The sequence below is a fragment of the Macaca nemestrina genome, chromosome 2, assembly GCF_043159975.1.
Source record: "Macaca nemestrina isolate mMacNem1 chromosome 2, mMacNem.hap1, whole genome shotgun sequence".
Lineage (NCBI taxonomy): Eukaryota > Metazoa > Chordata > Mammalia > Primates > Cercopithecidae > Macaca > Macaca nemestrina.
Window position 1 is genome coordinate 132768870 of NC_092126.1, and position 26106 is coordinate 132794975.

Sequence of the window (26106 nt, forward strand, 5' to 3'; positions counted from 1 at the left end):
GAATCGCTTGAACTTGGGAAGCAGAGGTTGTGGTGAGCCAAGATGGGGCCAATGCACTCCAGCTTGGCAGCAGAGCGAGACTCCATCTCGAAAACAAAACAAAACAAAAAAATAGACATATGATGGTTCTGCCTGCCCGGCAGCCACTTCCTCTTCTTCTAGTAGCATCTTCCATTTCTACATGGAACTCCATCAGCTTTAGCTACAGTGGTGAGCGGTGGTGCCATCTTGGCTCACTGCAACTTCCACCTCCTGGGTTCAAGCAATTCTCCTGCCTCAGTCTCCCAAGTAGCTGGGATTATGGGCACCCGCCATCACATCTGGCTAATTTTTGTATTTTTATTTTTATTTATTTTTTTAGACAGGTTCTTGCTCTGTCACCCAGGCTAGAGTACAATGGTATGATCCTGGCTCACTGCAACCTCCACCTCCTGGGTTCGAGCAATTCTTCTGTCTCAGCCTCCTGAGTAGCTGAGATTACAGGCACCCACCACCACACCCGGCTGATTTTTTGTATTTTTAGTAGAGACGGGGTTTCACCATGTTGGCCAGGCTGGTCTCGAACTCCTGACCTCAGGCGATCCCGCCCTCCTCGGCTTCCCAAAGTGCTGGGATTACAGACTGAACCACCGCAACCGGCCTCCTCCCAGTTTTTATAACATGCCTATCTCCTTCCCATCGGCATTCTCTGTTCTTTGATGAGAACAAGCCATACTGTTCTTTATGAGCTTTCTGCCCTTCAGGTCTCAGGTTAAACATCACCTTCCTCAGAAAGGCTTTCCCTGAACACACCAAACGTCCCCTCCCTGCATCCCATTACTGTCTCTCCATCTCATTTGTTTCCATCAAAGATAATTAAAAATTTATAATTATGTCTTTATTTCTTTGCTTACTTCTCACCAACCATCCCTCCAAAGACTTCAAAGGAAACAAATACAGTGTGACAGAAACTACCGATCTCCCCCAGGATCTATTTTTCCTTATTTTTAGGAATAGAACATCTTGAGTTACGCCAGGCGCGGTGGCTCACGCCTGTAATCCCAGCACTTTGGGAGGCTGAGGCGGGCGGATCATGAGGTCAGGAGTTTGAGACCAGCCTGGCCAACATGGCGAAACCCCGTCTCTACTAAAAATACAAAAATTAGTCGGGTGTGGTGGCATGCGCCTGTAGTCCCAGCTACTCAGGAGGCTGAGGCAGAAGAATGTCTTGAACCCGACAGGTGGAGGTTGCAGTGAGCCAAGATCACACCACTGTACTCCAGCCTGGGCGACAGAGCGAAACTCCATCTCAAAAAAAAAAAAAAAAAAAAAAAAAAAGGACATCTTGAGTTAAAGCTTTGCCACCCACCTAGAGACAATACCTCCCAGCTGCCCTTGCACTCAGAGTTGATACTTTCCAAATGACAGAGGAGCCTGCCTAGGCCTCCCTCTTTCCATCTGCTTCACCAATACCCAACCAATTTTCTAAAAGTTCCATGTTTTATGAGAACTGCTTAAAATTCTAATTGTGATCAACTATGGGAGGGGAAGAGAAAGACCATGCTGTACAATACACTTTCTATAAATTAAAGTATGGTGTAGAGGGGAAAATAACCCACTCGGTGAAATAACTCACTAACTCGTTGGGTCCTCATAATAATCTGTAAGGTGGACAGCAGACAAGAATTATCTCAATTTGATAGCTGAAAAAAATGAAGGCCCAGAAAGGTTGAATGACAGCTCTGAGTCAGCCAGTTGGTAAGTGGAAATGCAGAACTGGTTCTTATTTCAAATCCATGCTGTAGGATGGGAGTTCTCCTCCCACTGACTCTGCAGAAGATTTTAACAATCAGATTGATTACTGGTGTGGTTGAAGCTTAGATACACACTTTGTAAACAGGATGGACCAGTCTCTGGTTGATATTCTAAATCCAATTATTTTCTTTGATACCATGCTTTATTTGGCATTAATGTAGAAAGAGAACAACCCATGTTCTCTTCTCCTACAGTTAATCTCATCTAGAATTTCAGCAGTATCAGAAGTAGCTTCTAATCTAGGTCCAAGGTGGTACGGTCATGGTGGAAAGAAGAGCTTAGAAATGCTCAAGATAGCTGTACTTAAAAAAATATCCAAGTCACTGTCTTTAAATAAAATAACCTTGTAGTTGTATAAGAAGAAAACAGGAAGACTTTTGTGCTTGTTACTTAATTCATTTGGCTTTAGGTATTTGGGAATTCCAATATATAGAGAGACAGAAAATGAAAGCTAAGAACATTTTCCCACCTTCACATGCCCTGCAGTGATGAAGTTCACCTCAAGTCTTCCTTGGCATGATTTAATGCAAAAAGATACTTATCTTGAAAAGTATTTTGTCCCACTATGGACACCTCGACAGTATGTCATTTTATCTCTGCCATCTGACAGGCTCTGGCTTTCCCATGGGAAGCATTTGCCGAAGGGATACAAATCTGTCACGACATAGACGAATACTTGGCTCAGTCCCTGACCCACTGTCTGCTTCTTTATGAAGAACAGACATTTTTCCTTGAAGTACTGAACAATAAATACTTGGAACACAAGGCTGCTTTTTTTTTTTCTTTAAGTGAAAGTTCATCAGTCTTGAAGTCCAGATGTCTTGCCATTTGGAATTAAGTTCAGTTCTGGTATGTTTTCACATTCACTAAGAGTTTGCAATGTCATATTCATACACAAAGGGAGGATTATAAAGTAAAACTGCTTATTCTCTTAATTTTTAATACCCTGAATGTTTGTGGTTTGTAATTTTGGATTAAAAATTTTCCCTTTAATTTGCATCACACCTTCAGGCATGATGGTTAATGAATTAGGAGGTGAAAGAAGTGCTTACACATCTCTGAAAACAGAAAATTTGAGGGTAGAGGCCACGCGTGGTGGCACACATCTGCATTCCCAGAACTTTGGGAGGCTCAGGCGGGTGGATCACCTGAGGTCAGGAGTTCAAGACCAGCCTGACCAACATGGTGAAACTCCATCTCTGCTAAAAATACAAAATTAGCCAGGCATGGTGGCCGATGCCTGTAATTCTAGCTACTTGGGAGGCTGAGGCAGGAGAATTGCTTGAACCCAGGAAGCAGGGGTTGCAGGGAGCTGAGCCGAGATCGTGCCATTGAACTCCAGCCTGGGCAACAAGAATGAAATGCCATCTCAAAAAAAAAAAAAAAAGAAAGAAAGAAAGAAAATTTTAGAGTGGATTCTTAGCTGTGGTTTTGTAGCAATGTTGTGTCCCTCTCTAACCAGTGATCCAAGAATATTTCCCATATTGTCTGTCCTCTCACTACTACTAATGATGATGGTGTATCAGCTATGGTGCTAAATTTGTCCTCTAGGTCTTACAACCACCCTACACAGTTAGTGGCAATACCCTTGTGCAGATGAGAAAACCACTTTTAAAGAGAGATTAAACAACATGCTCAAGGTGGCACAGTAAATAGACACCAGGGGCAGAGGTTGGGATGCCTCCCCAACTCTTGCCCTGCATCACTGTACTACACACTGATTGAAAACAACTTGTTGGCACCCTGGACTGGCAAAAACGCCATATAAATAAAAGACTTGAAGAGCATCTGCTGGATGCCCTGGGAGGTAGAACAAATACCTCCTCACTCTCAACATTCACAGGTGATAACTGATACAGAAAGGTCTGAAGGTCACTGCTGGGAGATCTTGGAACAACTCCTTTTCAAAACAGCTTTTCGGCATCAGTTTACTTATTCTTAATACTTATTCTCAGTAAATTTCCCTCCTTCTGGCCTGCTTTTAAGCCACATAATTGCAACAAGACAGGATGTGGCTCAAAAGGCTGAGCAACTTAAGGCCTCTCATTATAGCCTTTGTTTCATTAGAGTTTGCCAATTTGACCTTCATTCCTGCTGGTCCATTGGTAAACTTGCAGCCTGCACAGGTCCACACAAACAGCTGAAGCATGATCTTCCTTTAATAGAAGGCTGTGCTCATGGTCCTTTAAATTATGTATTCTTTCATTTGTGCAAACTAGGCCAGGAGAGGGACTTGTAGAACAGCCTCAATCCTTACATTGTCTGGACATAAAAATAAATAGATGGAAGCAAAATCCATTGTCAGATTTTAACAAAAGAAGAAAAGAAGAAACAAGCAATGGAACAGAGTAGACATCCCCTTAAAAAAAATGGAGAAAGAGAAGGCAAGAAAGTGATAACATAGGCCGGGCATGGTGGCTCACGCCTGTAATTCCAGCACTTTGGGAGGCCGAGGCGGGAGGATTGCCTGAGGTCAGGAGTTCGAGACCAGCTTGGCCAGCATGGTGAAAACCCATCTCTACTAAAAATACAAAAATTAGCCAAGCGTGGTGGCAGGAGCCGGGAGGCGGAGGTTGCAGTGAGCCGAGATCGTACCATTGCACTCCAACCTGGGCAACAGAGTGAAACCCTGTCTCAAAAACAAACAAACAAACAAAAAAACAAAACAAAAAAAAAGAAAGGAAAGAAAAAAAAAGGCGATAACACAAGAAGGACTGTGTGGGGTCTTTTAAAAAATTGAGTGGCATGTTTTGGAAATGAAATAGAAAAACTCTGCAAATTCAAAAAAGGAAGTAGCTTCTGACCCTTTTCTAGACTCTGGAATGAACAAGCAAACCTGATTATGATCAGTGTCAAGCAATATTTGCCAATTTCTATGAAACTGTGAACATAAAGAAAGGCCTGTGAGTCATGAGTACAGGAGAGGAAATTAACTGCAATATTTACTGTGCAGATTCTGATTCACCACTATTTTGGGAGAAAGCCTGGTTGCTGTTAGCAAATGCATTTACATTCTGCTGGAAGCTCAATCTTATCAAGCCACTTTAGCTAATAAATTACTTGTGAGTTGCTTTAAGTAATACTTTACTTGGAAGATTCAGAAAAACCAGTAAGTTTTTCTGAATAACCAATTATTTTCTGAAATAACTCCTCAGTGTTATTTCTGAAGTAAAATTCAGAAGAGAAATAAGTTAGCAAAAAAATCTCAATACAAGTGAGGTCTACCTTAAGAAAACATGATAGGCAGTATTTTGGTCTTGCAAAATAGATAAACTAGGGTAAGGTATTTGCTTTGACTGCGATTTTTTATTATGCTCTGCAAACTCTCTCCACTCCTGCAAATGGAAACAAGTATGATGTCCATCAAAAGTGAATTGGTTAAAGAAATTATGTATTTCCACATCATGAAACACTAGACAGCTTTAAAAAAAGTGAAAAGAAATCGGTTTGTAAGTAAGCTAGAGAAAAATGGCAAGGTATGAAACACTGTATATATTAGATTTCTCTGTCTTTGTAAATGCTTAGAATATACACTGACAAAATCCAAATGAACTGGTACCATTTTTTTAACAGTCGCTGGTTGTCATGGGGGGAAAATGGGGATTACAGAAGACTTCCTCCCCTAATGCATTGTTTTGTAGTGTTTGCTGCCATTTTTTTTTTCCTTGCCCTTGTGATTATTTCTTACTTTGGAGAAGAAAAAAAAAAAAAAAAGAAAACGAAAAAGCTAACAATAAATAAAATTGATTTTAAAAAATATTTGAAAAAATTGGGTATCCTTCATTTCTAATATTATTGATTAGAAATTAGGCTTTAGAAGTCAATTTTTGAAATACAAGCAGGAACAATAGTACTTATATTCCTTCTGGAAATTAATTAGGTATTCCTTAAATTGATCTTGGTCACAGAGCTTATAGAATAAAAATGTTAACATACGATTACAAACATGCTCTCTCACTGTCCTCTACTGCTTGTTGAATGATGCACTGTTGTTTTCATTGATTTTTTTTTTTTTTCTGACACAAGGTTTGGCTCTGTCACCCAGGCTGGTGTGCAGTGGCATGATCATAGTTCATTGCAGCCTCAACCTCCCAGGCTCAAGTGATCCTCCTACCTCAGCCTCCTGTATAACTGGGACTACAGGCATTTGCCACCAGGCCTGGCTAATTTTTTAAAGTTTTCTTTTTTATTCTCTTTTTTTTGTAGAGATGGGGTCTTGTCACATTGCTCAGGCTGGCCTTGAACTCCTGGCCTTAAACAGTCCTCCCATCTTGACCTCCAAAAGCACTGGGATTACAGGCATGAGCCACCACACTCAGCCTTATCAATAATTTCTAGTAAGAAGCCTCAATACCCTACTAGCCTGATCCAGGAAAGCTGGATCAGTATTGGAGGTTGGGGGTGGTAGGGATATGGCTTTCCCTAATCTACCCTTTTGTGTTATCTGTGTCAGTTTCACAACCATAAAATGGGGAAAAGAGGGGAGTTTTATTTATTTTCATAACTCATGGAAGACTGTGTGCACCAACTGAAGCTGCATGGACACTTAGAAGATGAAGAGTACGTATGATTATAGGGCTGCTTTATAAAGAGAATGGCTGTTTTCCTAACACACATTAAAGCAAGAGACAGATGGAAATGATAGGAGTTATTTAAGGCTGTGATGTCGGGTTGTGATAATGCAGGTAGCTGACCATGGTCTGTTATTAGAGGTCATTGTTTTACTCCTGTGCTTTCAGTGATGGCTGGATGGCACAGGGAGAGTGGCAAAACCAACCAGGGCAGCATGAGTCAGTCTTGATGTCACTGTAATACCGAAGGAGGCCAAGAGCAGCTGCATGGTGATCTATATGAATTCTTCAACTCTTATATGTGCAAAAACGTGTTGTACACTTGAGCTTGGATCAAGAGAAGCAGATTCAGCTGGGCACAGTGGCTCATGCCTATAATCCCAGCGCTTTGGGAGGCTAAGGTGGGAAGGCTGCTTGAGCCCAGGAGTTCAAGACCAGTCTGGGAAAAATAGCCAGACTTTGTCTCTAAAACTTTCTTTGTCTCAAAACACTTTCTAAAAATTATCTGGGCATGGTGGCATGTGCCTGTAGTCCCAGCTACTTGGGAGGCTGAGGTGGAAGGATTGCTTGAGCCAGGGAAGTCGAGGCTGCAGTGACCTGTGATCAGGCCACTGCACTCCAGCCAACGGAACACAGCGAGACTCATCTAAAAAAAAAATAATAATAATAATGAATTTTTTTTTTTTTTTTGAGACGGAATCTCACCCTGTTGCCCTGGCTGGAGTGCAGTGGCGTGATCTTGGCTCACTGCAACCTCCGCCTCCCGGGTTCAAGCAATTTTCCTGCCTCAGCCTCCTGAGTAGCTGGGACTATAGGTGCATGCCGCTATGCCCAACTCATTTTTTGTAGTTTAGTGGAGACAGGGTTTCACCATGTTGCCCTGGCTGATTGCAAACTCCTGAGCGCAGGCAATCCACCAGACTCGGCCTCCCAAAGTGCCAGGATTACAGGCGTGAGCTACCGTGCCCAGCTAATAATGAATTTTTAAAAAAACAGCTTCATAATCAAATTTTAAATTGACATTATGTTAGTTATTTAGCCCTGGAAATCCAAATCTGATAGATTGTGACCCTCTTTTTTTTTTTTTTTTGAGATGGAGTTTCTCTCTGTTGCCCAGGCTGGAGTGCAGTGGCACGATCTTGTCTCACTGCAACCTCTGCCTCCCAGGTTCAAGCAATGCTCATGCCTCAGCCTCCCATGTAGCTGGGATTACAGGTGCCTGCCACCACACGTGGCTAATTTTTTTATTTTTAGTAGAGACGGGGTTATACCATGTTGATCAGGCTGGTCTCGAATTCCTGACCTCCTGATCTGCCTGCCTTGGCCTCCCAAAGTGCTGGGATTACAGACAGGAGTCACCATATCCGGCCTGTGACCCTTTAATAAATAGCACACAACTGATTTTTCTCCACAAAAAGCGGACATGTTCACTGCAGAAAATTGTGAAACAGAGATAATAGCATCAGAAGAAAGATGACTTATACCGCATCATTGACAGATCACTAGCACCAAAAAATTTGGCTGATGTCTTTATTATTCATTTATATGTCTACCATCCAATTCAAATATGTATATGTATAAATGTACACACAAAATTTACAAAATAAATGGCATCATCCTGTTCATACTAACATGAAATAGAAACCTAATGGTGCGAGCTTGTGGCTGGGCATGGTGGCTCACGCCTATAATCCCAGCATTTTGGGAGGCCAAGGTTGGCGGATCATTTGAGGTCAGAAGTTTGAGACCAGCCTGGCCAACATGGCAAAACCCCGTCTCTACTAAAAGTACAAAAATTAGCCGGGTGTGGTGGCGCATGTCTGTAATTCCAGCTACTTGGGAAGCTGAGGCAGGAGAATCGCTTGAGCCCAGGAGGCGGAGGTTGCAGTGAGCCACTATCACCCCACTGCACTCCAGCTTGGGCGACAAAGCAAAACTCCATCTCAAAAAAACCCAAAACCCCCAACAGCCAAATGGTGTGTGCTTGTCAACTATGTTGTGATTAACACCTTTTGAACAGTTTAAAGTTCTCCTAAAGTGATTCGAACTTACCTTCCGAGGCTTCACCTTGTCTTGTATATCATACTGGCCAATTCCCTTATAGCTGATTCCAAGCCACCAAGGAAGTCCTTGCTTATCCTAGAAGATGAAAAAGCATGAGAACCAAGACCTAGCTGTTAACTCTTCTAGAAATGAATAAAATTTACCAATTTCACCTTTTTTTTTTTTTCCTTGAGACAGAGTCTCGTTCTTTCACCAGGCTGGAGTGCAGTGGCATGATCTCGACTCACTGCAACCTCTGCCTCTGGGTTTGAGCAATTCCCTTGCCTCAGCCTCCCGAGTAGCTGGGATTACAGGTGCACACCACCACGCCTGGCTAATTTTTTGTATTTTAGTAGAGATGGAGTTTCGCCATATTGGCTAGGATGGTCTTGATCTCTTGACCTCATGATCTGCCCACCTCAGCCTCCCAAAGTGCTGGGATTACAGGTGTGAGCCATCACACCCGGCAATTTCACCTCTTAACAAGTATCAGCAAGTCAAAATAAAGCTGTCTTGATAAACAAAACATTATTTAAAAACCTAACTTGTTATTAAAACATCTTGGAGTTTCTTCAAATAGAATCTTTAAATTGAAATAGTCCAATACTGTTAATACCATCAAAAAGAGTAAAGCATTACTGCTTTAATTAAACAGTTGGAGAAAATAAATAAAATGTAAGTAATTCAACTAAGAATTAATCCAGTAAAAAGCCAGTTATCCATTAAAAAAAAAAAAAAAAAAAAAAAAAAAAAAAAAGCTCTTTCTCTCTTAATTAGTAACCAGTTATAAAAGGTTGGGGACGTTTCCAAAGAATTACAAAGATAAGAAAAGTGGTTCCAATTCCTGATGTTTATAAAACAATTAACAATGAACATTGGGATACTGAACCCTTTTGGAGAACTGTACAATTCAATGACAGGATGTTTGAATAATTGGTTTCAGGTACATATGAGGAGGTGAGTAATATTTTTTTCATAAATTTATCTTTTATGTTTTGCCAAAGCATAGAATATACTGACACAGGAAAAGGAAAATTTAGGCTTAGACAGATTCCTATATACAAACTGGAGTCAGTAGAAATTAAAGTTAAATTGGAGACTGGGCATGGTGGTTCATGTCTGTAATCCCAGCACTTTGGGAGCCCCAGGCGGGTGGATCACCTGAGGTCAGGAGTTTGAAACCTGCCTGGCCAACATGGTGAAACCCCATCTCTACCAAATATACAAAAAATGAAACAGGTGTGGTGGTGCGTGCCTATAATCCCAGCTAATCTGGGGGCTGAGGCAGGAGAATTGCTCAAATCTGGGAGGCAGAGGTTGCAGTGAGCTGAGATCACGCCACTGCACTCCAGCCTGGGCAGTAGAGCTAGACTCCGTCTTAAAAAAAAAAAAAGTTAAATTGGTACTGATTTTTAGCACAGGTATTCTCATTATGTAAATATTTTTTATCTAATTCCCCATCATTTTGAATTGTATAGAGATATGAACATTATCATAACATGAAAAGTCAATCAAGAACTGATCAATTATAAAATTATTTCTCTTCCAAACAAGACATCCTTAACACTTTCATCTCATCATCTCAAAATATCTGTCAATCTCTCCCTGCTTATAAACATCTGAAAATACTTTTCATCATCTCAAAATATTTCTTTGTCAATCTCTCCCTACTTATAAAACACCTGAAAATACAGTGTATGTAATACACTGATTGAAATATGGTATTGCAAATCCTGTAAAAATTTCAGCATTCCATGAAGCTGTTGAAATAACGCTGGGGACTGCATAATTTTCAAACAAAAGCATTCTCAAATGAAGATCTGGTAGCGCTAGAAAGGTGACCAACTGGAAAAAGGACCGATCAGCAAGCAAAGGTGTTTCAAAAGAGAATGATCTGAACATCTTAGGACGAAGAGAGGTCTTGGAAAAACATTTTACCATAGCAAGTATTTTGCAAAAATAATGTGCTTTATAATTTGCTACAAATGGCAAGGTAAAATCAGCCTTTTATATATTACGAGAAAAGCTGGTATTGTGCAATAACTCTTAATAATCATGAAAGCTTTGTTATGTAAAACGATTTACCTTTACTGCATAATAATGGACACCATAAGTTGGTAGAGCTTCTACTATTTTCATATACCTATGGAAAATAAATATGTATCACAATCTTATTAAAATAGTTATTTTCTCTTTTGGGAAAAGTGATTTAAAGAAACACCATGTTTCTACTTTCCTCACTATTAGAATAATTAATAAGTTTCACTCAAATAGAAACAGAATAAACTATTTTGGGGAGTAATATATTTTAGCTTATTCAAATGTTAGGAAAATGCTAATAGAACCTCAATTTCAAAATTACAGAAAATGTTACTTTCCACACATTCAAATGTTTACGGATTAGGAATGTACCGTATTATAAACTCCACTTGCACGTGTTTTTAAAGTAAGCCCCTAATGATGCAAGCAATGAGCACCAACTTTTGGGTCATACTCATAAGTTAAACAATAAAGCTATTCCATATATTGCTTGTGGTAGAGGTTACATAACTAGAAACATCTGTCAAAACTCCTAGAACTATATACTTTAAAACTATGAATTATGTAAACCTGACTTAAAAAATATGTCCCCCCGAGGCCGGGCGCAGTGGCTCACGCCTGCAATCCCAGCATTTTGGGAGGCAGAGGTGAGTGGATCACCTGAGGTCAGGAGTTCAAGACCAGCCTGGCCAACATGGTGAAACCCCGTCTCTACTAAAAATACAAAAATTAGCTGGGTGTTGTGGCGGGCACCTGTAATCCCAGCTATTTTGGAGGCTGAGGCAGAAGAATTGCTTGAATTCGGGAGGTGGAGGTTGCAGTGAGCCGAGATTGCACCATTGCACTCCAGCCTGGATGACAGAGCGAGAATCTGTCCAAAAAAAAAAATTTAAAAAGTCCCCCCAAAATAAAAATTAAAGCGACGATCCCGCTACTTGCTATTTTTAATTCAGTAGTGTTTATTGTACACCTTTAAGCCTTTGGAGTGGACTAAATTGTGTAACGCTTCCTCTCTGCCCTCAGGGAACTGAGGCTCTTGTTTTAACACAAGTAGATTTTTAATGACATTTTGATGATCAATTTCTCCAGAAATTGTAATCAATAATTTGACATATGTTTTAAAAGTAAATGGCCTACATGTAAATGAATATAAGAGGTTAAATGTGTCAAGGTCATGCAGCAACTAAACTGCAGAGTCAGAATTCTAACAAAATGGGCCGGACTCCACATCCTAGAGCCTTAATCACCAAGTGAAACCGTCTCTTAGATGAAGCCACACAATAATGATCAGAAGACTCTGCATTTAAGCGTGGCTACTTTTTTTTTTTTTTTTAATTGTTTTTTAAGTTCTAGGGTACTTGTGCAGGATGTGCAGGTTTGTTACATAGGTAAATGTGTGCCATGGTGATTTGCTGCACCTAACAACACATCACCTAGAGATTAGGGCCAGCATGCATTAGCACTTTTCTGCAATGCTCTCTCCCACCCCAGCCCTCTCCTGACAGGCCCCAGTAAGTGTTGTTCCCCTCCCTGTGTCCATGTGTTCTCATTGTTCAGCTCCTACTTATAAGTGAGAACAAGTGGTGTTTGGTATTCGGTTCCTGCATTAGTTTGCTGAGGATAATGGCTTCCAGCTTCATACATGTCCCTGCAAAGGATATGATCTCATTCCTTTTTATGGCTACATAGTATTCCATGGTGTGTATGTACCACATTTTCTTTAAATTGATCCAGTCTATCACTGATGGGCATTTGGGTTGATTCCATGTCTTAAGCATGGGACTTTGTAATATACAGTCATGCATTGCTTAACGATGAAGATACATTCTGAGAATTGTGTTGTTAGGTGATTCTGTCCTTGTGCACACATCATGGAGTGCACTTACACAAACCCAGATGGTAGAGCCCACTACACAGTTAGGCTGTATGGTATGGCCTATTGTTCCTAGGCTACCAACCTGTATAGCATGTTACTGAGCTGAAATATTGCAGGCAATTATAATACAATGGTAAGTATTTGAGTATCTAAACATAGAAAAGATACAGTAACAATATGGTATTATAATCCTATGGACCCACCATTGTATATGTGGACAGAAATGGTACATGACTGTACTCACTAGTTTACTCTAAAACCCTTAATGGAAATTGTCACTACTTCTTTTTACTTTTCAGTTCAGAAAACAGGCACAATGAATTAAAATGTCAAGGATCCGACTTCAGGATGCTAACTTCCGATTTCTGCTGCAAAGATAACAGAAGGTGTGTTTTGATAAAAATGAGATTAGAGGCTGGGCACAGTGGCCCACATTTGCAATCCCAGCATTTTGGGAGGCCGAGGTGGGAAGATTATTTGAGGTCAAGAGTTTGAGACAGTCAGGCCAACATGGGGAAACCGTCTCTACTAAAAACACATAAATTAGCTGGGCATGGTGGCACACGCCTATATCATCCCAGCTACTCAGGAGGCTGAGGCATGAAAATTGCTTGAACCCAGGAGGCGGAGATTGCAGTGAGGTGAGATTGCATCACTGCACTCCAGCCTGGGTGACAGAGGGAGACTCTGTCTCAAAAATAAAAAAGAAAAAAAAAAAAAAAAGAGAGAGAGAGAGATTAGAGCAAAGAAGTAGGAGTGTGAGGAAAATCTACAATCTCCAAGTCCTTATTTCAGTTTTCACAGGCATAGAAATAATTTTAAAAGTTTAGTGTAGCAACTTCTTTGTTTTTTTTTTTTTTTTGAGGCAGAGTTTCCTTCTTGTCGCCCGGTTGGAGTGCAATGGTGCAATCATGGCTCACTGCAACCTCTGCCTCCCCGGTTAAAGCAATTCTCCTGCCTCAGCCTCTCGAGTAGCTGGGATTGCAGGCGACTGCCAACATGCCTGGCTAATTTTTGTATTTTTAGCAGAGATGGGGGTTTCACCATGTTGGCCAGGCTGGCATCGAACCCCTGACTTCAGGTGATTCGCCCACCTCAGCCTCCCAAACTGCTGGGATTATAGGCGTGAGCCACTGTGCTGGCCTGTTCTTAATAATGGGTGGTAACTCTGTAAGTCACAAAATGTAGAACTACGTTACAACAGCTAATTCTTAGTAGCATGAAGAAACAGATTATCTAACACCAATATACTATATACTTGATTCAAAGTAGAGTCACAAACTGGGGGACAAAACAGGGCCTCTAGATAGGTTTTATTTGGCTAACATTATATTAAATTTTCTTTAAATTACTTCCCAATGAGATAAGATTTAAAAATCTGAATTTCCAGCTTCTCTTGGAAAACAAAGGATCTGGCAACATTATGCCTGAATTCTAAAGCTGAGTAACTTTGCCTGTACTTAGGATGAAAGCTCACCTGTTTACCACAGTCCCCACCATTCCCTATTGCCCTACATCTGGCCTACATTTCTCATTTTTGTTACCTGCCTGACACTGGTAGGTATCTGAGTTGGTGACATCAATGTATAGAATGACCCAAGACATTTTCTAATTCATGGTAAGATATTTCTAACCAGATAAGGACTATGTTCACAAAAACTACACAACAGAAATCATTTCAAGTGATACCTTCAAATGAGAGATATTAAAATTATATTTAAGCAAAAGGAAAGATACTTACTGAACCACAGCCTGACCCCGAGTGAGACCTTTGATTTTCAAATAATGCTCAATTACCCTGTCCTCACTGTAAAACAAAGAAATGAGAAGGATTGCAATGCATGATTATCTGAGGTACAGTCACAGTTTCCACATTATCAGCAAACTTGAGAGAGAAAGCCTTCAGCAACTTGTTTGGTAGATAGAATTTGGCTTTTGTTTCTGTAGGAGATGGATTCCTGAACTTCAGACATTTGATGCCTGCATTATCATCTTCAACTTATATTTTATGTAGCATATTTATATAATATATATATTGCTACCTTTAAAACTTGAAGCACATGGCCAGGCGCGGTGGCTCACGACTGTAATCCCAGCACTTTAGGACGCTGAGGTCAGGAGATTGAGACCATTCTGGCTAACACAGTGAAACCCCGTCTCTACTAAAAATACAAAAAAGGAGCTGAGCGTGGTGGCATGTGCCTATAGTCCCAGCTACTTGGGAGGCTGAGGCAGGAGAATCACTTGAACCTGGGAGGTGAAGGTTGCAGTGAGCCGAGATCGAGCCATTGCACTCCAGCCTAGGCGACAAGAGTGAAAATATGTCTCCCCCCAAAAAACTTAAAGCTCAGTGGCTCATACCTGTATTCCCAGCATTTTGGGAACCTGAGGCGGCCAGATCACCTGAGGTCAGGAGTTTGAGGCCAGCCTGGCCAACATGGTGAAACTTCGTCTCTACTAAAAACACAAAATTAGCTGGATGTGGTGGCACACGCCTGTAATCCCAGCTACTTAGGAGGCTGAGGCACGAGAATCACTTGAACCCAGGAGGTGGAGGTTGCAGTGAGCCGAGATTGCGCCATCGCACTCCAGCCTGGGCAGCAAGAGTGGAACTCCATCACAAAAACAAAAAACAAACAAAAACTTAATTTACTAGAAAAGGAAACAATATTAATTTCTCAAGTGGAAAATGATCTTTTGCCATAATTGGATGGAATATAATACATATAAAATAATGATATCAAATGTTAGTTGTAGAGCATTAATGAAGAAATTTTGAGCATAAGGCCTATCCTCTCTTTGGTTAAAACAGGGAGATCAGCAAGTGTTAGGCATTAAAGACTTTCTCCTTGAATGATTCAGAAAGATTTTAAAAGAATTTAAACTGCTTCTGAGTCTGTGTGCAATCTAAAATACTCTATTATCACCACTTACAGACACATTGCTTTAGGAGAAAACCCTTTTATTGCCCTAGAGCAAAACCTGTTGACTGGAAAGGAAATCTCAAGTATAACCTAGAAGATGAAGTATTTCTATCTCCATATGACTAGTCGTCATTAGTAATGTCTTTTTTTTTATTATTATTAAAAAACTATCAAGGTCAGGTGCAGTGGCTCATGTCTGGAATCCCAGCACTTTGGGAAGCCAAGGCAGGCGGATCACGAGGTCAGGAGTTCGAGACCAGCCTGGCCAGCATGGTGAAACCCCGTGTCTAATAAAGATACAAAAAATTAGCTGGGCATCATGCTGCGTGCCTGTAATCCCAGCTATTTGGGAGGCTGAGGCAGGAGAATTGCTTGAATCCAGAAGGCGGAGGTTGTAGTGAGTGGAGATCATGCCATTATACTCCAGCCTGGGCGACAGGGGAAGATTCCATCTCAAAAAATAAATAAATAAATAAAACTATCGCTTGGCCGGGCCCAGTGGTTCACGCCTGTAATCCCAGCATTTTGGGAGGCCAAGGCAGGTGGATTACCTGAGGTCAGGAGTTTGAGACCAGTCTGAGCAACATGGCGAAACCCTGACTCTACTAAAAATACAAAAATTAGCCAGGCGTGGTGGGGGGTGCCTGTAATCCTCGCTACTCGGGAAGCTGAGGCACAAGAATCACTTGAACTAGGGAGGTGGAGGTTGCAGTGAGCCGAGTTCATGCCACTGCACTCCAGCCTAGGTGACAGAGCAAGACTGTCTCAAAACAAACAAACAAACAAACAAACAAAACTATCACTTGAAAATGACATGGTTAGCAGTTTCCAGAGTCAAGATGCTGTGTAGCTTCAGCACTTACTTTCACTATATATTTGGGAATATACTTCCAACTTCATACTAAACGTCTCAATATTGAATATTTATTTTGTAATGTCTATTTTGTAACATTTTAGCAGAAAGAAAAACCATCTTGAGGATTCAGACTAAAACCAAAGAGAATGTATTTAACAAGAATATAAGAATTTAAAGGAAAATGTAATTTAGGAAAAAAAATGTGGGATGAAAATGGATACTATGGATTCATTAAAGTACAAACAACTAAACCAACTCAATATATGCAATATCTAGCTGTAGTAGAAACCTCTGGTCATTATGAAAGTCTCTGATCCAAGGAAATCTGTATTTTATAACACTTATATTGCATTCTGCTAGATTAAAGCTGCATTACACAGTGACTGCACATATACTGAATATTATATATTCACCTAGAAGCATACTCTACAGACATTTTATGCACTTGAAAGAAACATCAGCCAGCCACTCTTTGCAAATGACAGCAAGACATGTCTTAGTATAATGATCTCCAGTAAGCTTCGAGTACATCCTTTCACTGAAAGGATCAAGGTCTACCTGTGGTAACTTTATACAATTGATGGGCAATTTGATATTTTTCTCACTTACATTTCTTTTAATGCCCTGAAAAGCATGTAGTTCTGAATGGAGGCTATGAGAATGGGTCACCTGTTACGTGGATTTGGCTTACCAGTAGGCAAGGGATGGATGCTCCTGAAGAGTTTTGGTTGGAAAGGCTGGTAATGTCTTTAAATCTTTCCTGGCATTCTCATCACTAAAAAGAAACAGAATATGATAATGTCAGGTACTGCTATCCAAAAAATTATCCAAGCTGGTCACCAAATGAATGAGATCAAAAAAATAACTATTTACAGCATCTTGAAGCCAACATACACATGGTTATGGACTCTAACTAGAAACAGCCCCCAAATTTAACAACTGAGTTCTATGATGAGATGTTGAAGTTTATAATATTGTCTGCATGTGTCTATTTTACACATAACTATGATTATAATTGTACATTTTTCACATTGGATTTTTATAGAACATTCTTCACATTTCATTATCCACTTTCTCCGCGTTCCTACAGTATCTTACTAATTATCTTTAGTGGCTACATAATATTCATCATAGTGGAATACTGGTTATCATGAAACCATTCACATAACATCACCAGTTTTTCATAATAGATATCATTGCAATGAAAAGGTTTATGTAGTTGTTTATATTACTCTTCTGTTACTTCCTTACAACCCTCTGAAATATAGCAGACCAACTCAGTCATCTGCAGAAATCTCTTGACTAGAAGATGACTGGAAAACGTGCTTCTAATGAAACCCAAGGTATCTCTTAAGTCACATTAAGTGAACTAAAATGTACCTCATGTAAGGTTAGCTATTATCTAATTATAAAACGGCAAAATTCTAGTTGTCAAGAGAAAGGTGTGGTCTTTATAGAACTTTAAAAAAGGGAGAACAGGCCAGGTGCGGTGGCTCACACCTATAATCCCAGCACTTTGGGAGGCCAAGGCGGGCAGACCATGAGGTCAGGAGATCGAGACCATTCTGGCTAACATGGTGAAACCCCATCTCTACTAAATATACACACAAAAAAAAATTAGCCGAGCTTGGTGGCAGGTGCCTATAGTCCCAGCTACTTGGGCAGCTAAGGCTGGAGAATGGCATGAACCTGGGAGGTGCAGCTTGCAGTGAGCTGAGATCACACCACTGCACTCCAGCCTGGGCGACAGAGTGAGACTCCGTCTCAAAAAAAAAAAAAAAAAAAAAAAAGGGAGAACAGGTAACACTATCCAGTCATAGTTGGTTATGAGAGAAAATACTCTAACTGCTGAGTATTTAAGGATACAATCTATGAGGAAAAGGACATGATTATCTAGAGCCTATTAGAGTGTAGAATAAGCACATGAAACAGCTACTCAAAATTCTGATCAAATTGGTGTTCATCAAACAGCATAACGCTAACTCTTCCTACGTCCCCCTTCTTCCTATCTTTACCACTAGCTACCCTTCGATAAAAGGCTCCCAAGTGCCAGATACCATGCAATACACTTCTTGGGCATTATTTAACTCATGTAAGGCTCACCACAAGCATTCCCATACAGTAGATACTATTATTATCTATTGAAGTAGACGAGCCCCCCAGCTGGAGGACCAAACATTGAACCATTCCTTATTGCTATTACATTTCAAAGCCAGGGTTGTGGCCTTTCCTACAGGTGAAAGATCTAGCTTTCCAAATTACTACAGGAAATAGTCACTTGGCTCCTATTCTTACATAAGAATAAATCTCTCTATTCATTTGAAATCTGAGTGTTATGGCTTAACCACACTGACAATCTTGGGAAACTGGTTTGTGCTTCCTGAAAATCAAAATATACCACAATCCAATTCATTCATATTAAAGGTCAACTGTCAACTCCCAGTATATTTATTTTTCTTAATAATCTCTTTTATGTTCTGTCTGGCATACCACATTTACGTTTTTTTTTTTCAAACCCAAGACTGTCTGATACATTTACTCCTAAATTGTGATTTTTTTTAAATGAAGGGCAAATGCATGCATATATTCAAAAATGATAAATTCAGGACAACATCGTGTTATGAATCATCCACATCAACCACATGCTTGTTGTTATATCTGGATCTAGGTGAACCATAGGCCATGTTTCAAGAACCCAGCCTAACATTCACTTACTTGGATTACAGTTAATTTTGTGGCAGTGGAGACCTCACTAGACTGGAAGTTGCTATTAATCATAAATTTATTTATTCAGTTAACAAAAATATGTAGAAATGAGTGTCACATGCTGGAATTGTTTTTAACTCATATAAATGCAGTCAGCCAAAAGGGAAAGGAGAATGGGGAAAGAAGTGAGGGAGAAATTTTGTCTGTCATTCCATTCAATAAGCTCATGGTTGAGAATAAGTACAAAACAGGTGACTTGAAGCTGTTGTCCTTAGTCCTATGTCTCTCAAAGCACAAGTATCTCATGACACTGAGATTTTTCTGGCATTCAGGCATTTAATACATGTCTGCTAAACTCAAGCAATCTTTATATCTAGTGCCTAAAGAAATAGCTGTGTGTTTCAACTGGAGAAAAATACCACCTGTGTTGGATTTATTGAAAGATGAAGTTTAGTCTTCAGCATATCATTTTCCCAACAGTTTTCAAGAGTAATTTGAACTATACACAATCAGAATCTACTCCAGTTATAAGATGTTATTTGTTTAGAAATTTTGGCTGAATAAATCAATAAATTACTAAAGGTTAATCATGAGCCAGTATCTGAGATAATGATGAATATTCACTCATTAAGACCTTTTTTTGGGTACTAATCAATCACTGAGAAGCAACTAAAATGTGCATTAATAGGGAAGTGGATTAGGGATCATTTTAAGGAGAATTTAGACTACCTTGAAAAAAAGTATTCTTAACCAGGCGCAGTGGCTCATGCTTATAATCCCAGCACTTTGGGAGGCCGAGGCGGGTGGATCACCTGAGGCCAGGAGTTTGTGACCAGCCTGACCAACATGGTGAAACCCCGTCTCTACTAAAAATACAAAAATTTGTTGGGCGTGGTGGCAGGCGCCTATAATCCCAGCTACTCAGGAGGCTGAGGCAGGAGAATCGCTTGAACCCGGGAGGCGGAGGTTGCAGTGAGCCGAGATTGTGCCATTGCACTCCAGCCTGGGGGACAAGAGTGAGACTTCGTCTCAAAAAAAAAAAGTGGTTCTCAACATTGGCAATTTTGCCCCTCAGGGGACATTTAGCAATGTTTGAAGGCATTTTTGATAGTCACAACTGAGGAAGGAGGTGTTACTGGCTTCTACTGGGTAGTTCCTACAGTAGTTCCTACAATGCACAGGACAGCCCTCAACAACAAAGGATGATCCTGCCCAAAATGTCAATAGTGCTGAGATTGAGAAACCCTGCCTTCAATTATAAGAATCCTGAAAATTCTACCGTAATACTCTACAAAGCGTATCTTTCAGACTTACAGAATTTTTCTCTTATGTCACTCTGAATATTAGACATCTCAGATGCAAATGTCTAATAGGGGCCAAGTGAGATAGGCATTAGAAAATCAACTGGGTAAGCGAGCTGAGAAATGGTAAGTCAAACTCAGCATCAGACCCGGGGACAATGAGAAATGGTATGAACTATGAAGAGAGGAGAACATCGTCCATGTTTCATATAAGATACAAATTTGACTGTGTGTGATGGAGATCAAAACTTTAGTTAATTTCTCTTCACATAAGTCAGAGCTGGCTGGGCATGGTGGCTCATGCCTATAATCCCAACACTTTGGGAGACTGAGGCGGGAGGATCCCTTGAGCCCAAGAGTTGGAGACCAACCTGGGCAACACAGTGAGACCTTGTCTCTACAAGAAATTTTTAAAAAATTAACCAAGTGTCATGGCATATGCCTGTGGTTTCGACTACTTGGGAGGCTGAAGTGGACCATTGGAACCCAGAAGTAAAAGGCTCTAGTGAGTTATGATTGCACCAATGTATTACAGCCTGGGCAACAGAGTGAGATTCTCTTATTAAAAAAAAAAAAAAAAAAGAATGGAGAGAAGATGTCTTCTCAGTTTCTTGGTTTCTAGTTTCAGATAATTTGCTAACTGCAAATTGTCAGTAGTGAATGATTAAAGGAGACAAGTAATTTAGGCAAATTACTTGTCTCGCTACTTGTGGAATTTTGACTATCCCTCAAAATCACACTTTTTTTTTTTTTTTTTTTGAGGCTGGGTCTTGTTCTGTTGCCCAGGCTGGAGTGCAGTGGCTCAATCACGGCTCACTGCAGCCTCAACCTCCAGCCTCTAGGGCTCAAGTGATCCTCCCACCCCAGCCTCCCAAGTAGCTAGAATCACAGATGCATGCCACCATGCCTGGCTAATTTCAAATTTTTCATAGAGATAGGGTCTCACTATGTTGATCTGGCTGATCTCAAACTCCTGGCCTCCAGCAATCCTCCTGCCTTAGCTTCCCAAAGTGCTGGGATTACAGACACGAGCCACCATGCCCAGCCCCCCAAAATTACATTCTCAGGGAAGAATATGGCCTTATTTCTTCACATTAGAAAAGGCTCCTGTTAATCTTCCAAATCTGGTCATTTGTACTATTGCAAAATATCCCTTGTGAATATATAACATCACTTTCCTATAAGAAGCTGTTTAATATAGGAATTTTCCAGCAAGCCATCACTGATATTTGAAGTGGTTGAGCTGTGGACATGACTATAACACTAAAAGAAAAAGCCAGCAGAATAATTAAAAGATGACTGAGACAGACAGCCTGGCAGAAAAAATAGGCTAAACTCTTCAACAAGCAGTATATAGAAGTAGAAATCCAAATGGCCAACAGAAAAAAAGTGTTCAACTTCATAAGTTATCAAGGAAATGCAAATTAAATCCTCAATTAATTACTAATACACACCAGACTATCAAACTTTTTTTTATCTTTGAAACGGAGTCTCACTCTGTTGCCAGGCTGCAGTGCAGTGGTGCGATCTTGTTTGGTCCTAAACAAGGACCCGGGTTCAAGCGATTCTCCTGCCTCAGCCTCCAGAGTACCTGGGACTACAGGTGCATGCCACCATGCCCAGCTACTTTTTGTATTTTCAGTAGAGATGGGGTTTCACCTTGTTGGCCAGGATGGTCTCTAACTCTTGACCTCATGATCAAGAGATAGACCGCACTTGGCCACACTATCAAACTTTTTTTTTTTTTTTTTTGAGATGGAGTCTCGCTCTGTTACCCAGGCTGGAATGCAGTGGCGCACTCTCGGCTCACTACAACCTCTTCCTCCCGGGTTCAAGCAATTCTCTGCCTTAGCCTCCTGAGTAGCTGGGATTACAGGCGCCTGCCGCCACGCCCAGCTAATTTTTTTGTACTTTTAGTAGACAGGGTTTCACCAAGTTGGCCAGGCTGATCTTGAACTCCTGACCTAGTGATCCACTTGCCTCAGTCTCCCAAAGTGCTGGGATTACAGGTGTGAGCCACTGAATCTGGCGACTATCAAACTTTTAAAACTCCAATAAGATCTAGTTTATATGGAGATGTAGTGCAGTAGGAACTCTCATCCATTACTAGTAAGAATGTCAATTGGTACAATCATTTTGGAAATTTGCATACCCTATAACCCAGTAATCCTCTGCTAGATATATTCCCTAGAGAAATTTATATACAAGAATAAGATTTAGGGCTAGGCGCGGTGGCTCACGCCTGTAATTCCAACACTTTGGGAGGCTGAGGTGGGTGGATCACCTGAGGTCAGGAGTTTGAGACCAGCCTGACCAACACAGTGAAGCCCCACCTCTACTAAAAAAATACAAAAATTAGCCAGGCATGGTGGCGGGCACCTGTAATCCCAGCTACTCGAGAGGCTAAGGCAGGAGAATTGCTTGAACCCAGGAGGCGGAGGTTAAAGTGAGTTGAGATCATGCCATTGCACACCAGCCTCAGCGACAGAGCACGACTCTGTCTCAAAAAAAAAAAAAAAAAAAAAAAAAAGATTTACACCAACATTGTTTACACAAAAGAAAAACTCAAATATCCCATAACATTACAAATGCTCAAACTGTATGTATTCAAGTAATAGAATACCATGCAGCAAAGAAAATAGACAATAGCTACACGTAACATGAATTTCACACATATTGAGCAAAGATACAAGACCCCAAATAAGAAACACAATCACTATTTCACGTATATAAAGGTTCAAAACAAACAAAATGAAACGAGAAAGAATCACACATAAAGACAAGCGCCCGAACTCGTCTCATCTAGGAAGGGGCTGGTTAGTTCTTGGATGGGAGACAGCCTTGAAATACTGGGTGCTATAGGCTTAACAAAACAAAGACAAGAAAATATGTACCATAGAGTCAGAATGCCCATGAGGAAAGAGGGAATTTTACTCTAGGTAGGAAAGTACAATATACAATGAGGGGCAGGAGGCTTCTGGGGTCCTGGCAACATTCCTCACTGGCAGTGGTTATATGGCTGCATCCTCTTTTTTTTTTTTCTCTGAGACTCTGGCACCCAGGCTGGAGTACAGTGGCATGATCTTGGCTAACTGCAACCTCCTCCTGCTGGGTTTAAGCGATTCTCCTGCCTCAGTCCTCCCAGCAGCTGGGACTACAGGTGTGCGCTACCATGCCCAGCTAATATCTGTATTTTTAGTAGAGATGGGGTTTTGCCATGTTGGCCAGGCTGTTATCGAACTCCTGACCTCAGGTGATCTGCCTGCCTCTGCCTCCAAAAGTGCTGAGATTACAGGATTGAGCCACTGTGTCCGGCCCAGCTGCATCCTTCTAATTTGTTCCTTATATCAATATACATATTTTCTGCATTCTTCTATGTGATATAATTCACAACAAAAATGGAATCAAGTATGGCCAGTTGAGTGGATGTAGGGAAAGCCGAAGTTCAAGCTCACTGCCCTGTTATGGTGCGGTGCTGCAATGGTGACGCAAGAGGTTAGAACCTACTGAACCAAAAATGAATCCACTGGGGTGTTAGAAACACTGGCATGTTATTCTAGAAGGTTAAGCTCGATCATTTTCAGAGTTTAGGATCAAACAGGATTTCACGTTTGAGCGGACTGGCAGTAGCTGAGTGCTTATTTGTTCCCCCTCCTGGGGAATTTGTTTGGGAGCCCGAGGCTGCAGGGATCTATGGAGCTTGTAGGAACAGTCAGGTCTGGCTTCTGCACAGAAGGCCCCTCCCTGGCTGGCTGGGCAGGAGGCATGATTTATGAGTCAGGATCAACCTCAGAGTTCAGAGGGAGGGCCCAAAAGTAGTAGGGGAGGTGAACAAGCCTCAATCGGGATGTCCCTGCCTTTCACCAGCAATAAATACATTCAACCTGACTGGACATTCCTGACCCTAATGGCAACGGCTATGTTATTTTAAAGATGCACTTGACCAGAACTGCCATGAGGGACTGGTTTCTCCGGGCCCTAGCCAGAGAGAATGCCCATAAATCTACATCACTTGCTACTTCTCAGTGACCAAACCAGAAATTGCTTCTCTCCATAATTTCAGCAGGAATTCAGATGTCACAATGAAGAACATGCTTGCATTTTTATCTGATTATCTAGGCTGAACTCCTCCCTTAGGCATTCCAGATTCCTATTTCGATAACTTTCCAGAAGGAAGCTGCCCATGACCCTCTACTTAACTACTACAACTATTTCTCAGGCAACAATTCCTTGGGTCATTCTGAAGCCCTCTTTCATGGGCTGTTGTTTTTCTTTGCTGACCCCAAGTACCCCGATGGAATGTGCCAACCCCACTCATTTTTGAGAAAGCCACACGGCTGGCAAAACTGAGGCTACCCTTTGTGTGTGCTGGAGCACTTGTGTGGAAAAAGCCACCCCCAGCAAATGAGTGCACCTGCTTGTGGCTAATTGTGGGCTTGCACAGCAACAATCAGCCACCTGCCCTCAGAGACTGGAGTAGAAGGGAGTGCAGGCAATTAGCAAACTGGGCATGCTAGCACTTCCTAGAGAAAACTAAGACCCTTGCTGTCCTATGCTTGGTGTGAGGGCATCCTCTATTTCTAGAACAGCTTAAAAAAAAAAAGAAAAGAAAAGAAAAGAAAGCCCAAGCCCCAAAGCCGCAAATTTCACTTTTTTTTTTTTTTTTTTTGGTAGAGATGAGGTCTCCTATGTTGCCCAGGTTGGTTTCAAACCCTTGGGCTCAAGTGATCCTCCCATCTTGGCTTCTCAAAGTACTGGGATTACAGGCTTGAACCACCACACCAGCCCCGCATTTCACTTTTCTTCTCCAAACAAAGCGCTTCCTTACCTGAAACCTAAACCAAGGGTGCATAAAAAATGCATGTTAAATATAATATCCAAGTGGAAACAGCTACAGAAACTTCACGTTCTAAACCTAACCTGTTTAGAAAGTTAACTTGGGGCTGGGTGCAGTGGCTCACACCTGTAATCCCAGCACTTTGGGAGGCGAGATGGGTCACTTGAGCCCAGGAGTTCGAGACCAGCCTGGCCAACATGGTGAAACCTCGTCTCTACAAACAATACAAAAAAATTAGCTGGGCGTGGTGGCACATGCCTATACTCCCAGCTACTCGGGAGGCTGAGGTGGGAGAATAACCGGAGGCTGAGGTGGGAGAATCACCTGAGCCTGGGAGGTCGAGGCTGCAATGAGCCACGATCACCTACTGCACTCCAGCCTGGGTGACAGTGAGACCCTGCCTCCAAAAAAAAAAAAAAAAAAAGAAAAAGAAAAAAAAATTAACTTGGGACTGGAGTTCTTTTTTCAACTCAAAATCCTTATTTCAGAAAATGCATATGTGGATGTAAAAAAGCCATAGTTAAGTGCCTATTTGAACACTCAGTAAAGTCTAAAGCCTGTTATTAAGTATAAATGTACCATACAGCTTATTAATTAATCTGTTTTTAAATTTCTGATTAATCAGATTAATTAATTTCTGATTAATTAATCAGAGATTAAAAGATTATGACACGGGCCTCCCAGGATTTGGGCAAGTCATCACAGCTGAGAACTCTATTTAGTACTGTGTCCCATGCAAACCAAAGATTTACTGTTATTAGGAATGGAGCTAATTGGAAACATTTGCCAGTCTTCTGGGGTTGCCTTGTATAGGCCTTGATGAGAAGTCATTTCTTTGTCTATGCTTACTAGAAACCTGTGATGACCCATCAAGGTTCTGAACTATACTGAAGGAATGGGACAGAGTTAGTGATCATAGCAGCTACAAAAGTTTATTTAGGCCAGGCGCAGTAGCTCATGCCTGTAATCCCAACATTTAGGAAGGTTGAGGCAGGCAGATCAGTTGAGGTCAGGAGTTCCAGACCAGTCTGGCCAATATGGTGAAACTCCATCTCTACTAAAAATACAAAAATTAGCTGGGTCTGGTGGCGCGTGCCTGGAGTCCCAGCTACTCACGAGGTTGAGGCAGGAGAATTGCTTGAACCGGGAGGTGGAGGC

The 26106-nt window shown here is 41.1% G+C and overlaps 1 protein-coding gene across 5 annotated transcripts in view; it reads right to left on the bottom strand.

Moving 5' to 3' along the window:
• The window catches only part of LOC105483959 (FERM domain containing 4B), a 364588-nt gene that overhangs the window by 41626 nt on the left and 296856 nt on the right, over positions 1–26106 (bottom strand). For all 5 annotated transcript variants that reach the window (XM_071092071.1, XM_071092068.1, XM_071092069.1 and 2 more), the window contains 4 exons: positions 16796–16879; positions 14066–14131; positions 10494–10551; positions 8418–8504 (listed from right to left, as the gene is read on the bottom strand). In XM_071092071.1, coding sequence (XP_070948172.1) covers positions 8418–8504; positions 10494–10551; positions 14066–14131; positions 16796–16879 — 295 coding nt within the window. The remainder of the gene's footprint in view (positions 1–8417; positions 8505–10493; positions 10552–14065; positions 14132–16795; positions 16880–26106) is intronic.